Source organism: Myotis lucifugus, unplaced genomic scaffold (assembly GCF_000147115.1).
Source record: "Myotis lucifugus unplaced genomic scaffold, Myoluc2.0 scaffold_26, whole genome shotgun sequence".
Taxonomy (NCBI): Eukaryota; Metazoa; Chordata; class Mammalia; order Chiroptera; family Vespertilionidae; genus Myotis; species Myotis lucifugus.
This window is the reverse complement of record NW_005871074.1, coordinates 2600846-2618177: the sequence shown is the minus strand read 5'-3', so window position 1 is coordinate 2618177 and position 17332 is coordinate 2600846. Positions and strand designations below refer to the sequence as shown.

The 17332-nt window shown below is 51.3% G+C and overlaps 1 protein-coding gene across 3 annotated transcripts in view; it reads right to left on the bottom strand.

Annotated features, from left to right (window-relative positions):
- RBPMS (RNA binding protein, mRNA processing factor) overlaps positions 1–17332 on the bottom strand; it is a 171206-nt gene that overhangs the window by 15947 nt on the left and 137927 nt on the right. For 2 of the 3 annotated variants that reach the window (XR_002828600.1, XR_001347653.2), the window contains exon 6: positions 11717–11847. Coding sequence is in view for 1 of the 3 variants with exons in the window: in XM_006086180.3 (XP_006086242.1) it covers positions 8957–9088; positions 11717–11847 (263 nt within the window). In the remaining 2 variants the exon portion in view is untranslated. Of the gene's footprint in view, positions 1–8845; positions 9089–11716; positions 11848–17332 lie in introns of those variants that run through there. The other variant, XM_006086180.3, reaches the window with a different exon arrangement.

Below are 17332 nucleotides of genomic sequence, written 5' to 3'. Positions count from 1 at the left end.
GTCAGTTTTGTCCCTAAGCCCTTGGACAGAGGGAGGAGGGTCTGTTTGCCGCTGCTCTGTTTGCACTGAGGAGGGATGGCCTTCCTTCACCTGATGCGCAACAGCAAGCACTGCTGGGAGCAGTGGTGGCAGAGCCAAGTATAACGGGGTTGGGGGGGGGGGGAGTGCCAAAGAAGAGGGCTGGGTGCCCCTTGGAGGTGACACCCTCCGATGTTACCTGGGTCTGGCCCAAACCGTTTCACCTGAAAACGTTTCCAGAGTAGAATGTGATGCTGGGCAGAATGTAACCTGACAAATCTACTCCAGTGGTTTAATACAACGCATTTCGCACCAGAAACCCTTCTTCACATGGCATCTGATCTCCACACCATGGGCAGGTGCAGCAGCGCTGGCTGACATGGGGGTGCAGGGGGCTGAGGCCTGGGAGGCAACAGCAGAAGCCAGGGGCTCCGCAGGATTGCTGAGACCTCCCGCCTCGTCCTCCCTGCTTCTACAGGCAGGGAGACCGGCTGAGCCCTGGGTATTCTGAACGATGCCCCGCGGTCACGGGGCCCAGTGGGCTCAGGCTCACCGGCTCTCCTGATTTTGTTCTGAAGCTGGCTAAGAATGGGTCCTAGCAAAGCCCACAACAGTCGCCCCACCTTTTGCCCTGGTCCCCACAAAGTCCTTGGCGTTTCCTTCCACACTCCCCCCCACGGGCCTCCCCCCAGTGGTGGTTTCCTGCCTGGCTGTCAGTGCTGCACTCGGGGACACTCCCAACCTGGGCAGAGGATCTGGTCTGTCTCACTCGGGAAATGGACTTAAAAGCACTGTGGATGCACTGAGCTCTGCCTACACCTCGGGGAACCCCTCAGGCCAGCTGTGCTTAGCGATCCTGAGGGACCACAGCACATTGACTAGAAATCAGAGCAGCAGCTCACTGGGACCCCTGCGCCCTATTGTGAGAGGGCAGAGCTCCCTTCCTCAGGGGCCTCCAGCAGGCGCTGAAGCTCATTTAAGGCAGGGCCAGAGTCATTTCGACACACGGAGCAATGAAGGGAATGAGGGCCCAGAAACTTTGCCTGCAGGTAGGCTAAAGAACATGTCGTTTTGGGAATTTAGGGGTGTACACAGAGCAAAGGAGGGAAAGGAAGAGGGGCAATGTGGGAGGCAGAAGGACCAGAGGGGAGAGGAAGGGTAGACTACAAGGGAAGGGGGAGAGGGGAGAGGGGAGGAGAGGAAGACAGAGACACAGAAAAAACGCGTACCTACCCATGGCTTACGGCTTTGTGCATCTGAATCCACTTGCTCCCTAAGCAAAGGGCAGGGCTGGAGCTGCCTTCCTGAGACAGGTGGTAAAGGGTGGGTCGGGGCACAGCCCTGAGGCAGGTGAAGGGCTGGGAACCTAAACACAGTGGAAGGGGGAGGGGTCTGTGTGCACCTGGGTTGGGGGAGCGCATGTGATGACTGGTGCTGCCTGGGTGTGGGCCCGGGGTGCCAACCCACGAGGCCAAGACACGATGGTGCTTCACAGGAGACAGGAGCCGCAGAGTGGGTGGCATGACCGGTTCAGTGCAGGTGGCTGCGGGAAGGGAGCCCTCATCTCCACGCACCCACGCCAGCCTCTCTGACAGCCTCTCGCACCTGGTCCCTTCCACCCACACAGCACCGCTTTCATTCTCAGACACACCGGCCTGCAGTGGTGGGACCAGCGCTACGTCAGCCTGGTCTGGAAGCCCCGAGCCCTCCAGGGTGACAAGCAGGCTGCTCCGAGCTGTGGGGTCCAGGGAAAGCTGTGCTCAGCAGAGCTGAGGTGACACTGGCCTGCTGGCCGGTTCTCAGGGGCACTTGGAGGTGAAGGAGTAAAGACAGGCCTTGAAATTCATCACTCTTGTGCCGCAGGCTCTTCTCACCACCCAAGCCTGCCTCCTCTTCCACCTTCCAGCAGAGGGCAGTGTTCCCTGGGCCGACATCCATGTTTCAGAGGCAGCAGGGCTCATGGGGAGAAATCGGGTGCTGGGCTGACCCAGGTGAACAAACTGTGCTGTGCTACTCACTGCTGTCCTCTGAGGGAAGAAGAGGTTTAACCCTTACACCCACTTGGGCTGCTTGTTCTGCTGTGGTTTCGGCCCCAGGGTGCTCGTGGCCACTCCTGCCCATTGTCTAGGGCAGTGATGGCGAACCTATGACACGCGAACTCATTTTTTTTGGTTGATTTTTCTTTGTTAAATGGCATTTAAATATATAAAATAAATATCAAAAATGTAAGTCTTTGTTTTACTATGGTTGCAAATTTCAAAAAATTTCTATATGTGACACGGCACCAGAGTTAAGTTAGGGTTTTCAAAATGCTGACACGCCGAGCTCAAAAGGTTCGCCATCACTGGTCTAGGGGCTGCTTTGGGTGCACCACAGACACTGGGGACACCCACACTTCCCTGACTCCTGCTCCACCCACAGTTCAGCAGGGACTGAGTCTACACGGTTGACCTTCCATGCACAGCAATGATCCGTCTGCAGAAAAACTCCCACTCACAATCCTGCATACGCTTCTAGGGGCTTCAGAAGTCCTTGCAAGAACCTCTAACATAGTATCTATAGCCCAGCCTGGCACTGATTATTCCTTCTGTGCCAGGACTCTAAGCACATCGCAAGGTTGTGACATCCCCAAGTGAGTAAGCGGCATGAAGGCCCTGGGACACTTCTCCCCTGGAACTCGATGCAGTAACAGTCGTTACCAGGACAATCCAGGGGCCACGCTGCCTGGGTTCTACCATCACATGCCCCAGAAACGCTCCCCTAGGACGGGCACACTGCGATCTCCCACGCCTCGGCGTGTACCAGCTCCTGTGACTGGTAAAAGGAGAGCACCCAGCAAAAAAAAGCAAAACAGGCAAAAATAAAGTGGAATGCTAGAAAAAGTAGAAAGTACCCATAAAAATAATTTCCATCCTCTTCCATTTATAGATAAGGACACCAAGGCCCAGAGGACTAAGATGTCACTTTCCCAACAGTGCTGCCAAGGACAGGAAGACCCTGGCTGGCCTCCAGGGGGAGCCCCCCTGCCAGTCCCCCCACCCCCACTCCCCCACAGGGGTCACTGTTTGCACTGTACTGTCCCCTCTCCAGCGACTGACTCCCATCGTCACACTTGCCTTTAGAGATAATCACCAGAAGTGCGTCCCAGGTACTGGGCACAATTACGGTAGCCGTTATTAATAAATACTCCTGGCTTTAGCTGTCTTCTCCTCTGTGGTTCTCAAAGTGTGGTACGCAGACCATCAGCATCACCCGAGAACATGTCAGCAATGCAGAAACTAGGGATGTGGCCCAAGCACCTGCATTTAACAAGCTCCCCAGGCAATAACGATGCACGTGCTCCAGATTGAGAGACACATTCTTGAATGAGGTTTACAAACGTGTGGCCAGAAGCCGACCGGAAGAGACGCTGTGCAGTCAAACAGGTTTGGGAGAAACAGTCTCCCCTCAGCAGGTCCAACACACACCGCACAGTAAAGGCTGACAGCTCCACAATAAAGAAACCTGTCTGACGTGCTCGAACCCTGGGTTCTCCAAGTTTATCTGACCACAGCATCTTTTTCTGTGTGACAGCTGGTAGGAACCTTGGGCGTTGAGACATGTTGGCCTGAAGGCCTCTTCTGGTGGTGGCATTTGGTGGATCCTAACGACACTAATCAGAGCTGGAAGGTCCCCAGCCGGCCGGCGCCCTGGATGTCCCATCTGTAAGGAGCTACCCTTCCCTCGTGCGGATGCTGTACCTGCATGCTCGCTTCCCCAGCTCCCTATTCAGAACCAAGCTCGCAGGCCCTGAGACTGCTGTGGGCGGGAGCCCACTGCTGCGGCCACTCACACTCGGCCAACTCTGCCCTCACTCGGCTTAGGGACGGTCACTGTTGAACACCACAAAGGAAGCCCGTCAGCCCCACAGCAAACTCCGCTGAAGGTTGTCGGGCTGAGGGAAAGGCCACCAAGCCAGATGTACACATGCTCTGATCCAAGAAACTCTGCTCACCAAACAGACTGGAGTGATGATTTGTAATATAATAAAGATGAAACTCTTTGTGGGACTAATTATAGGGTTCGTTTAAATAGCAACCCCATTTTTAATACCGAATTCACCCAACTGGAAGAACACTTTGGGAATTTGTTTCAAGAAATGAGGCCCACTGACGATCACTCTTAAGGGAACTTCCAACCCAACCCCAATGCCCTCTGCCCCTTTCCTAACAGACACAGAGGGCGTGCAGTGCCATCAGCATCCTTCACTACTTGTCTGGCACCTAATCGTCCTTGCCTCAGGCAATTAAATGGGTTGCCACTGTCTAGGCATATTGTCACGTCTTGCATGAATTGGTTCAAAGGTTATCTACCATCTCTTCCCTGGCTGACTATACTCAAAGCCACGCTGTAGCCCAGCCCTGTGCTCCTGCCCACCTCCCAGTCTGAATGGTGGGACATTGCTGAGGTCTGAGCCTGGGCAGGAGCAAGATCTAGACCCCAAATGCGAGGCCCTAGGCCTGTGAGCACCTGCTGAGACCAGTGAGGCTTGGCTAATGAAACATAAGCCCTCAGGGATAACCTTCTCTTCTGGGCTTTTAGACTCTAACCTGTCTGTCCTGAGCACAAGCCAGGCTCTTATTTCCAAACAGGCATGTGAAATGTGCTCAGACATCCCAGAAGTTCACGCAAGACGCGGCTCGGGTCGAGGCACCCAGGCATGTAACACCCTGTGTCAGATAAAGTCCGTCGTGGTTGCCTGTCATCCATATTTAATTGCGTCAGTCTGTTAATTTTTAACTATGTTTGCGATTGAGGGCCATTAGAGGTCTCCAGGAGCTGAGCTCAGTGAAGCGAGAAGAACTTGGAGCAGCGTGGCCGCGGCTTGAAGCTGGGGCGTCCCCTTTCCCACCCTTCACCGAGCCCAGGCCTTCCCCGCCAGCAGCAGAGCCTGAATAAAACATGATCCCATCTGGAGCTGCTTTTCCTTTCTGCCCCTGTCACAACTGGTTAACTTCAGGGAAAAGTTCACTTTCTTTTTATGAAGGATATGTTTTATCATTGCAAAGTTTTTTTGCAGCCTTGGCTTTGTTGCCAAAGCAGCATGCTCTCTGGGTGCCTATTCCTATGAAACAAGGCCTGAAACCCTGGGTGGACGCCCCCTGCCTGAGGCAGCACCTCCCTCCACACACACCACAGCCACCGGCACCATCAAGTTCTGACAAAAAGAAGAGCGATTTAACCATCACTAGGCTACGCCAAGCATTGGACTCTTTCCCACAAAATAACCCCCTCAAGTAGGTGTTCATTCTTCCTTACAGATGAGGAAACCGAAGCTCAGAGAAATGTAAAAAAGCCTGCTACCACCCAAAGTTAGCAGAATGGGTGGAAAACCTCGTTAAAATGGGACTTTCTGAAGTAAAGGCCTGGGGCCCTGTGAGCTTTGCACTGGGCCCGCTGCGCCATCCTGTGCCGGTCAGACCTGCCTCTGTTGACAGTCCCCGTCTGTCAGAGGCGGGCTCACTGAGACTCAGAGATGGGCTTTTACGGGCAGTGAGGTCATGGAACAGACCAAAGATCTAAGGAGCTTCGCCTCACAAAGGACCAAGTGGAACCTGCCCGAGAAACCTGGGAAACGGCGCACCGACGGAGGCCACCCTGCTGCCCCGTCAGGGCGGGTCCACTTGGAGCTGTTCTCGCACCTGGGTCAGCGACGCTGGACAGGGCACCCAGGGGGTGGACTTGTTTTGGAACAGGTACTGCCAAAGGCTGCCCAGCGTGGGCAAGTCTGGCCTCCGTAGCCGCAGCTCTGCCAAAGGCACGACGACTCCAACGACACTGGATGGAGATGAGCCCCGCGAGGCAGGGCCGATGCCGAACGCCAAGCAGAGGGGAAGGGACAGACAGGACGAGAAGGTATTTGCTGGGCTAGGAGTGGATCCCCTGGGGTTCAACCACAGGACCGTGAGGAGAATTACAAGGCACAAGATGTAACTCCACCCCCCTGGAAACGAGGCTGGTGGAGTCCTAGTGAGGGGGGGGGGGGCGGCGGAAGAGGGGGGTGGGCAACTGCAGGAAGAACAAGCCAGAAAGCCCAGGGAGGAAGGTGGCGACCTGCCGCTTTCTCTAATCCGGCCTCTGATAGAAAAGCAAGATAAGGCAGCAGCTGGAAAGTTCAGGGCCAGCGGGTGTGAGTAAAGCAAAATACACCAACTGCTTGGTCTCTGGGATGTCAGCTGTTTCCTGCCCTTGATCCATTTCCTGCAGGAGAATTTTCTTCGGGCAGGAGCGTGGGGCCTGCCTGTGGGCAGACCCCCGCGGGACAAGTCCTCCTGTAGGTGCCACACTCAGCAGCAACCACGCTGCTGGCTGGGGGGCAGACGCCTCCTCATCTTGCTCCGTCCCCGTCGTTCTCCCCACCTCTGGTCTTCCTCTGGCTGCAGCCATGGGCCTCTGGAGCCCTGCTGGTGCCGTCGAGGTGTGCGGAGTGTCCTCGGTGCTGGGCCCAGGGTCCCTTTTCGTTGAAAGTCCATACGCTCCCTCAAGGCTAACGTTACTCAGCCCTTAGATGAGCCGGGCACTCTTTCAAGAGTCTTGCACAAGGGCTCCTCATTCTCACGGACGGGAACCCTGAGGCTAAGGCACCTGCTCAGTCGGTCCCAGAGCTGACCAACTGCAGGGCCTGGGGCTGACAGGCAGCTCCGCAGCACGCAGCAGGGCACCGGGAGGGCAGGGGCTCTGGGCTCCTACTGACTGGGAGCTGAGCTCACACTGCCTGGCCAACCTGCCCCGTCTCCTAGGGGAGTTAAGGCAGATGCCCCTTGATGACCAGACACTAGACAAAGCTGGCACCTTCAGGAGCACCAAAGGGTGCTTTCTCCTCGCAGTCTGACCTTCAGAGCTGCAAATTTAGACAGAAAGTAATGTCAGAGGATTCATAGTTTCATGCATGTCTGAACCACGGAAAGCCTCGAGTAGAACAGCCCCAGGCACCTCTGCGGTCCTTCACAGCTGTGGTCGTCGGACAGTGCCAAGCCCCGGGTGGCAAGAGGACCACACCCCTTTGGGAAAGCCAGGCCTTATGGACGAGGAAACGGGTTCAGGGCTGACGCCATGTGATGCTCAGAAGTAAGGCCGGACCTCAGGACTCCTCCCTCACCTCTGGGAGGCTGTTGGCTGAAGTGCTGAACTCTCCTGGCTCCCAGGGACGGCTTTATGACAGGCCCCCCTGCAGGACCAGCTGCCATTACAGCACTGGATGCTGCCTCTGAACAGGAGGGGAAGCTGGAAAATGAGTCCTTCGTCTGCGAGTCCCACAGGTGCGGGGCCGTGGCGCATAGCTGCCGGGCTGTGTGCTCACCTGAGGCCACTCACACCTGCCCTGCTCCCTGCCTCTCAAGACACTCCTTGCTCGTGGTCTCTGTGCTTAACTTACATCCCATCCCAAACCAGAGTTCGTGTGTCTTCTTTACCTTTGTATTCTCTACAGGGCACAGTTAGTGACAGAGAAGATGCTTAGTAACATTTGTTGTTTTCAAAAAGTTTTAAAGGGCAGTGCTCAGAAGTCTGCAGTGCTGCCGAGTAAACGCCGGGACACGGCGGTGGTGGTGGGACACCCCCGTCAGGCCACCGCACGCCATGCCTGGGCCCTCTCTCCCTCACGATCTTGCCTCCCTATTTGCTGTATCTCTTTTCCCATGGTCCATTTTTGTATTTATTTTGGATTTAACCTTTAAATTTTTCCAGTGTGTCACAAGGGATCTCCCAAGGGGCATGTCTTGCCCCTGGGAAGTCTGTGTTGTGATTTTAAAACCTTTGTTTACGTGCAGGTGACGTGTCCGAGTCCAGGGCCATGGAGCAGCCTGTGAAATCTGCTACTGCTCAGGCACAGGGGCCCCTGGAGCACCAACAGGCACCAGCACCTGCTCTCGCAGCCCCTTACCTGCCACAGGTCTGGCCCAAGAGCATGCCCCTGGTCAAGGGTACATGGCATTGTTCTGGAATGTGGTGAGGACTGTGCTTTATTGACTTTCATGCTGCCCCATCAGCAACAGGACTAAGAACGAAATTGAACCCAGATGACAGGCTGAGATGTGTGACCACAAAGTGACAAGAGCAGCTGGATGTCCTCTGCAGAGTATCATGTTCCTGAACGCCATGGATGAAGCCTCCCTCGCCTGTTCAATGACTCACAAAATATAGCTAATAAATTTCAAATACCAATGACCTTGAAAGTAAACAGGATGATCATGTCTAAAAATATTAATGATCTTCTCAGAAGTCAAATGTTTGCTGCACCAAGTAGTTTTTCATCTCAATAAAAATAAAGCAATATTGAGGCCTACAATCCTACCACCACATCCAATGATTCTTTAAGAACAGGATTTGATGTCAATTTAGAGATGGAGACACCAGACCATGAACTGAAGGTGCGCAGAACTAGATGTGTGATACAACTCCTTTTCCATGACAACTCCCGTCTCCTGGGTGGTCCTCCTTCTGGACCAGGGTGGATAACCGGAAAACACACTGCTTGCTTCAAATAGGCTTCCACCAGCGACACACACCATCCTGCTGAAGCCAGGTCTCCCGGTAGATGTGACCCCTGATGGTAGGACGAGAATCTTCCAATACACAGCTCTTGGGGGTTTGGAGCCCGAGAAGATGGAAGCGGCGGCAGTGAGGCCCCAGATCTGGCTGCCTCACCCCCAGAGGCTCCGAGTCCTCCTCCCACAGAATGCACACTTAGAGTCACTGGACCCACTTCTCCCACAATCTCAGCCAGAGGTAACATCTTAGCTCCAAAATCCCATCATCATGAAAACAAAACGCTGCAGTCTACTTGAGATTGTTTTTGGTGTGATTAAAATTTTTATTGAATTTTCTCAAATGTTACCAAGAAATAGTTTTGTGGGGGGTGGGGTGGGGGTGGCGGGTGGGGGATTGCTAACAAGCGAATTCAGCCTGGGAGCTCCCTCTGCTGGTCTGCAGTAGGCTGATACGTTACAAACACATTCCCAGAGACAAATCTAATTTGCTGGAGAAGTGGACAAAAGACAGGTGTGTTGGGCTTTGCCTCAGGACAGAAACACTAGAAGAAAAAAAAAATCCATGTCTCAAAACAGAGCACAACATTGCTGAGAAAAGCAAAATAATTTAAAAGCTTCTCCAAAGACATGTAATAAGACCTCCAAAACAAAACGGAATTAGCAACTAAGGGGATGCTCCGTGTTGGTCTCTACCTCCAGGTAATAACAACTCTCTTAGGCCCTTTGGTGAAGCTTAAGTTCTGATTCCCTTGACTTTGCCTCCAAGTCTCTTCGTATAGGCTTCTTATGTACTTAGAAGAGAAAGATCCAAGGAGTCACTGGAGTGAGGCTTTTTCAAAATTCCATCAGAGAGTAAGTCTGGTGAGCCAGCACGGTGGCAGGAAAGAGCCAGGCCGGGAGTCAGGGGACCTGGCTCTCGTCATGGCAGAGCCACTTGTGATTTGGGGTAACTCTCTCCATCTTCTCTGGTCTGTTTCCTCATCTGTAAAATGGTCAGACCAGGTGATCTGTAAAGCCTCTGCCAGTTTGTTCTATGATGCTCGTATTGGACAAAGATATTTAAATGACCGTATCTGTCCATGAGTCTTTAGGATACAGAACCCATGCTCGCACTGGGAATGACTCGGAACAAGAAGTGGGGCTGAGCACAAGGACCTCTTTGGTACCAGATGAGAGTTCCACCACCTCTAGGGCCGATGTGGCAGAGCCAAGGGGAGTCCAGGTTGGGAGGGTCTCCAGATCAAGGAAGAACTCACAGGGAAGGTGCCGCCCTGGGCAATATATCCCATGAAGTCAAAGGGTTGAGTCCATCTAATTTTGGCGCTTCCTCTCCCATCCTTTCTCACAATGGCCTGGGCTTTCTAATCTCTTATGGCTCTTGAGCGCCTTTCCTCACCATATCTCCAGGTACTATTTTTCATTTCATCTGTTATATGAATGAAGGAAGGGCAAATTACCCAGATGCCATGGCCAAAAGCCACTATTCCCAGTCCTTTCTGGCCACTGTCAATCCCTGCTTGTCCAGAGCAATGGTGAAAAGCTTTGGTGCTTATTAACCAAAGCCATGGATATTCAGATGACCACGTGAACTTGGCACTATTTTATGGTATTTATTAACACTTGCCTCAATTGTAAACTGATCCATATTCTAGGCAATCTAGCAAGAGGAAGAGGAGAGGAGACACATTCGCAGACGGTAGGGTGGGGCCCAAACAGAGGGGGCACTTTCCCCGTCATCTACAAGTGATCTCCAAGCCCACTCTGAGCAGGATGATGACTCAGCAGAAGATACCCACAGGTTTATGTTCTACCCCTCCTTCCTCTACCTGCCATCTCCAGGTGACCAGCACAGACATGGACAAAAGGTGGAAAAAGCAGAGGAAGGCACAGCTAATCTAGAAAAGGGGAATTAGTCTCAGAATAATCTTGTTACTTTATTTTCCGGACCAAGTGCCACCTGCGTTTTTCTTCACTACTTTCTGCCTCCTCCTGCCAGCACAGAGAGTAGCCACTGCCTAGGCTCCCAGGCTGTCTCTCAGCTCGCCTGCACGAGGCCTGGGAAGCCGGTTGTCAGCGCACGCAGGAAGCATTTAGAGCTTAGCGAAAGAATGGAAGGACAGTCAGCCGACAGCACGCCTGGCCCCACGCCCTGTGGGAACCTTCGCTGGGACTGTTGTAGGGTCTTACACAATACGGTGAGTTCTGTACAACACAGAAGGCTTCAGTCTGAAGGAAGAGTACTCTGGGAAGCTGTTTATTTCATCCAGCCTTGGAAATAAACACTAAGCAAAACAGACAAAAACCCCACCTGTCCAAGCCAACACGTCTTAAAAAACCAGGCTTTCCTGCTTTTGGAGGAGTTACACACGCAGTAGACAAGTGAAACCTTGACTCTCCTATCTTTCTTGCTACTGATCATCACCATGAATCATAATACTGATTACTGCTTGCACTAAAAGCAAAGCTTTTCTTTCCAAGGGGAGGGAAAGGGTTGGTAGGTAGACAGTAATCTTTGTGAAGAAACAAGGGAATTTATAAATCTCAGGCTATTCTTAACTTAAAAAAAAAAAAGCTGGTCAGAATAAAGGCCTCTACTTTGACCTGCAATTACATTCTAGACACTATTTTGTACCTTCTTTTCTTCAGGATTTCCTGATAATGGGAAAAAGAAACCCTTAATTTCTTCTGTAACATATTCCTGGAAGCTCCCAACTTCCCCTTTGGTCCCTAGCTGTCAGAGAACACGAGAGAAAAATCTCCCAGAACGCAGAAACACACGCAGACACGACTCCTACGACAAGCGCACACCTCCCCTACGGCCCTTCCACACGACAAGGCACACACACACCTATGTTCTAGTGACACCTCTAGCTGGCTGGGAGCTGGGGAGGTCACCTGGGCCCAGTCCCTCGTGGGTGACATGAGGGTGCGATCATTAAGGAAGAGAGAGGTGTTGTTTGGGCAAACATCAGGCAGTGGGTGATATCATTGCTGTCAGATGGTCCTCATAAGTCCTGGAGGAGTGTCAGCTCGATTTAGAGGGGATCAGTAGTCTCTCGAAGGTGGATCTGTTAGCTGGTAGGTGTTAGTTGTATGGTGTGCTCTGGGAACCAGGTTTGAAAGGACTGGTGGAGGAGTGAGTGAAGTCGTGGCCGATGGGTATAAATTACCTGGGCATGCAGTGAAGCGGGATAGGTGAAAGCAGGAGGAGGTAGAGCAGGCGCTAACTCCGCTGGGTACAGAGGGTACGGGGCCCACACTTCAGGGCTACTGGGGTAAAGTGCAGGCACTGTGAGCTCATCTGCAAGAAAAGAATAAGGGGAGAGTTAGTGGTTACCAAACAGCCGGTTTCAAATCAGAACAAAACACCCAGTAACCCAGAGCCCCAATCCATGTCAGAAGTCAAATGACTCTCATTCTTTTAATAACCTGCTGGCTTTGGCCTGCGGACTCTAAGCCAGGGAACGGGAAACACACAATGAGAGAAAGCAACTCGCATCAGCTGCGGCTGCGGGTGCCTGCTGAGAGGCCGGCAGGCTCTGCCCGGGGCACTCTGATGTCTTTCCAACCGGAGCTGGGAGACCCAGAGCAGTGGGGATTTCCTGTATAAACAGTGCATGTGGTCCTCTCAGGGAAGGAGGAAGAAAAAGAACCAGTAGGAGATATCTCTTGAAAACCGCTGAGAGCCTTTGGGAGAACAACGGCTTCTTGGCACAACCCCAAAAGACTGGAAGAACTGAAGGACTTGTCTGCTTATCAGTATAATTAATAGACAAATAAATTATGTTCATCAAGCATTTCACATTTGGCGCTTAGAAGCGCAGGACCAGATGTTGTACCTACACAGCGTATAAGTTGTTAAAAATTCAGAAAATGGAAGTGGAAAGCCTCGAGTATTTTGATTAAAGCTAAGCTCCACAAAGATGCAAATATGAACATTCACAAATGCTGTTTACACCAACTATATTTATTTTCTAGGGAAAAAAAGCGAATCAAGCTGCAAATGACTGGTCTAAACGATCCTCATGCAGCTCTGATTCCACTAGGATCAAGCTGCAGTTTTCCAGACTGAAGGGCAAGTGCCTGGGCCTCAGAATGCACTGGGCAGCAATCCATTAAAGTAACAGCAAACACCCGGGCAAAGGCAGAAGGAACATCAGTCAATAGTTATGAATCTGGACCCTGTGAAGCAGCAACCTCAACATGCGCTTTTACCACCTGTCAAATCTGAACTCAAGTAGGTCAAGGATGCTGCCCAGACCTGCTCAGGGACTCAGGGAAAGGTGGCTGATAAAGCCATCAGTGACCCACCGTTCAGGACTTTCCAGGCCTACAGTGCATGTGACCCAAGGAGAAGAGTCCCACCATCTCAGAGGCCACCCAGCCTGCTCATCCCAGGTCTCCCTCATCCTCGTCATCCCCCAAACTCTGGCTCTGAGCAGGCTTTTCAGTCTGGGAAGGGGCTAGCAACAAAACTGCTTGCTGAGTGTGAGTGAGGTGGGGACTGCTCTATGGAGCCACCAGAAAGCAGCTGAGCCTGTGGGTGCATGTGCGCCTGGTGGGTGGGAGGTGGGCAAGGCTTTCCACAGCCAGCCACATGGCAAGGGCTTCTGCCAGGATGATGGAGCCCAGAGCTGACTGATGACTGTCCATTCAGAGGGCAGCTTGGGGATCCCAACACTCTGTGCTCTATAGGGGGCCGGCCGGCTGGCTTCCCCACTTCCTCTACCTGATGCCCTCCTCAGGCTTGGTGATGGGAACACAACTGCCTGTGTCCAGGCTGGAGAGCCTAGGCCCAGAGAGTGGAGTGATTGTTATTACTGAGGGAGGCAAACTAGCGTCACAGCCGCTTTAAAATGATCAGGTGGATACCACCAGCCCTAGGGTGTAGGTGTGTATAGTTTCTGTAAGGAAATTCCTCAAAAGGGGCGGTCTGAGGGAATGCTACCAGACCTCGTTTCCTGTTGCGAGGAGACCATCTGATTTCCATTGGAGCCGCTCCTGTGGGAGTCCCGCTTGTGGAAGCTCAGTGCTGCTAGAACCAATGCCTGAACTGGAACAACCATTCTCAGGAACAACGTGCTATTATTGTTGGTACTTCAGCTACCATACTATTTTAAGATATTTGGAGTCTTTCTGAAAAGTCAAGAGAGTCTCAAGCCCGGCACACTCAGTTTCTCAGCCATGCTCTCAGCCCCGCTGGGACAGCAGGAGTGACCACCACCAAAGGGGCTGTGCTGGGCCGGGACCAGCCGAATGCGGGTTTCTGCCTGATCAATGGGTGCTTCCTTTAGAGGGTTTTAAAACAAATGTCTTTTAAGACATCTGATCCTAAAGAGAGAACTAACGGAGATGAGGGGAGTCAGCGTTTCAGGCTCAGCCTGACTGATGGAGTTGATGATTGCCGGACACTGGCATTTTCATCCTAAAGCATCACCACCCACTGGGTTTCTACTGATGCTCAGAGACGATTCACTGAATAACATTTGCACAAAACCTAGCCCAGCAGAATGGGGATTTGGAGGCAAACCCAAAGCTGCTGAGTAATGGGATAGTCAAGTAGTGAAGCAGAGGCCCAAGAGATTAGGGTGAGCTCTCACATGGTAAATCTTTTGATATATCCTGTCTTGTCTCCCTTCTCTTGTGAAGGAAGCACAAGGAGTGACTGTAAATGTCCAGAGACAAGTAGCACCCAGGGGGGTGGTCAGGAGGAGGATGTGCTCAAAATGAGTCAATGGAGATGTTTGAGCTGAGCTGGTGACCACTGGGAGAGGAGAGGAGTGAGGATAATTCCTAACAAGTTTTCAAGAATCTGAGGCTTACTCAAGTCTGCACCCCAGGGCCAGCTCTGAGACTGGCATGTAGTGTGTAATACTGCTTGTTTATTGAATAGTATCCAGTGGAAAATCATAAAAAGTTGTTTAAAGATATACCACTGCTTTCTTTGTTAAAGGAACTTCAAAAATATCCATAGGAACTAGATCACTATATCTAAAACTTCCCAATCCTTGCAATCTCTCTCTCTCTCTCTCTCTCTCTCTCTCTCTCTCTCTCTCTCTCTCTCTCACACACACACACACACACACACACACACACACACACACAAGAGCAAAACGAGGCTCAACTCAGAGCAAATGTTATGAGCAGTAATTTTCAAAGTTAAAAATAAAAGCCACGGAACCTTTTTCTCGAACTAATTTTCCCAGAACCCCTTTTAAATAAAAGTACTTGGTGGTGGAGGGAGACTGAAGGACCTCAACCCCTGTGACAGTCCCCGAGGTAGCAGGTTCCAGAGAACACCCTCTGAAAGCTGCTCTGACAGCAGCTCTCACCCAGGGAGTTTTTAAAGTAAGCTCCCCTTCAAAAACCTTTGAGGTCTGCGCTCATTCCTGCCGCCCCTGGGACCCTGTCTTAGGGAGGGGCATAAGCAGCCAGCGCAGGGGAAAGACATAAAGGAGGATGAAACAACTGGGATTGGAACAAACAGGTCTCCTGCCTGACATGGACTCAGAGCCCGAAGGCCCTCGTAGCCCAGAGAGACCTCGAGTGAGCTTTTATGGCCTCACAAAGTTCAGAAAAATCTGACCCAGGAAATAAATATAACAGGTAAAATAACATAAAAAGGTTGGGGCTATTTCCTTCCTCCTCTACACTCCCAAGCCCTAACCATACTTTCCAGCCTGCACTCTAGCACCACAATGCACTTGACAGTGGTCGGGGACCAGCAGCAGCCCCGGGAGCCTGGTAGAAATGACACTCCTGGTTCCACCCAGACCCACTGAATCAGAAAGTCTGCTCTTCAAGGGATTCTGAATAATACTTTAGTTTGGGAAGCCATCACCATAAGTTATTTATCTGACGTTTCTTATTGTATTATTAGCTGCTTGAGCAAACTGTTATACATTTGCTTTCAAAAAGCTTAGTTTAGTACCTGTTGAATGAATGAATAGAACACTGCAGGAGAGAAAATGCAAAGGAAAGCATTCTTTGTTAAAGGAACTTCAAAAATATCCATAGGAACTAGATCACTATATCTAAAACTTCCCAATCCTTGCAGTCTTTCTCTCTCTCTCTCTCTCTCTCTCTCTCTCTCTCTCTCTCTCTCTCTCTCTCTCTCTCACACACACACACACACACACACACACACACACACACAAAAGAGCAAAACGAGGCTCAACTCAGAGCAAATGTTATGAGCAGTAATTTTGTGAGAGAAGCTAGCTGGAGGGTTAAAACAGACCCAGCCGTACACCCTTTGCTTGGCTCAGAGCCACTGTGACAGAGCAACAGAGGACACTGGGACAGCCCGACAAGGTCTGGATTGCACCTCCAGGAAGCAGCCCTCATGGACACCTACATTGCAGTATGAGGCTGAGGACTCTGAAAACCTATTCCTCCCCTTTGATGAAAGAGGGCAGTAGCTGAATGAGCTTTCTGCACGTGTACATTCTTTCTGGTTGCTAATGTGGTCTTGAGAAAGTTCTCGTCTGGAGAAAGGTTTTCCACAGCAGGAGCCCGTCATGTGGGTACCCAACTGAAGGAGTAGCAGCAGCAGGGAGCAACCTGGCTCGGGGGGTTTCACCTTCCTTACTCACTGCCCATCCTGCTCAAACTTAATATAATGGGGAGGCTGCCCTGGCTCAATTTGGTTGAAGTGTTGTCCCATACACCAAAACATTGCAGGTTCGATTCCTGGTCCAGGCACATATTCAGGTTGTGGGTTAGGTCCTGGGTCAGGGCCCATACAAGAGGCAACGATGTTTCTCTGTCACGTCAATGTCCTGTCCCTCCCCTCCCTTCCCTCCTTCTTAAAAAAAAAAAAAAGGAATGGGAAGGCTAAAAAAAGAAGAGAAGGTTTGCTTTCCCTGGCCCCACTGTGATGAAATGGGATTCAGGGAGGGGATAAGATTGAGAGGAATGTTGACTACCCTACTATAAGGAGAGCCGGGCCCCAGGGAGCCAAAAGAGATCAGCAGGCCAGGGCTTTCCCCTTGCACCAGGATCCAGCTATATTCTTTCTTCTTGTGCACCTGAGGATAATGTTACTGAGGGCTCACAATATACAACGAATAGGCTTTTCCCTTAGCATAAACATATGCAACCAAAGGAGCTCACACTGGATTCGGACAAACAAGAACTAAAACTTCCCCACCCCCAATCCCTTTGAAAGAAAGAGGTGCAGTCTTGAGGAAGGTTTAAACCTAGGAGCTCATGAAGGTCATCTAGTCTGCCTTTTACTTTAGATGAGGAAACAAAAGTGCAAAAGGTGAAACACCAGTTGAAGATCACACTGAAACAGATAAAGATGAAGGACTCTCAGAAACAGTGGGAAAAGTCCACTCTTAGTGGACTTCATCTGAGTGTAGTTGAGAACACAAGGTCCAAGAACTTCAAATCAATCCTGTATTTCCCCTGCTCAATGGATACTTCTACTTGGAAATATTGCACAGCAATCTCATGGTCAACATGTCTGAAACTAAACACACTCCCTCCAGTGGCCTGTCCTCCTTGGTTCCAGATTTCAGCCAAAGACGCCACTCAATTGCCTACGCCAGAGACCTGGTGGTCACCCGATTCTCCCTCAAATTCAATCCTTCACCAAGGTCCTAGTTAATCTGTCTCCTCATCCACTTGATCTTCTCCCCCACTGGACTACTGAAAAGGCCTCCTGATACTACACTGGCCACTACACTGCAGCCAGAACAACTTTTAAAATACACAATTCAGTAATGTCACTCTTCCCCTTAACACCTTTCTGGGATTTCTTTGCTTGTTGGATAGTGCCT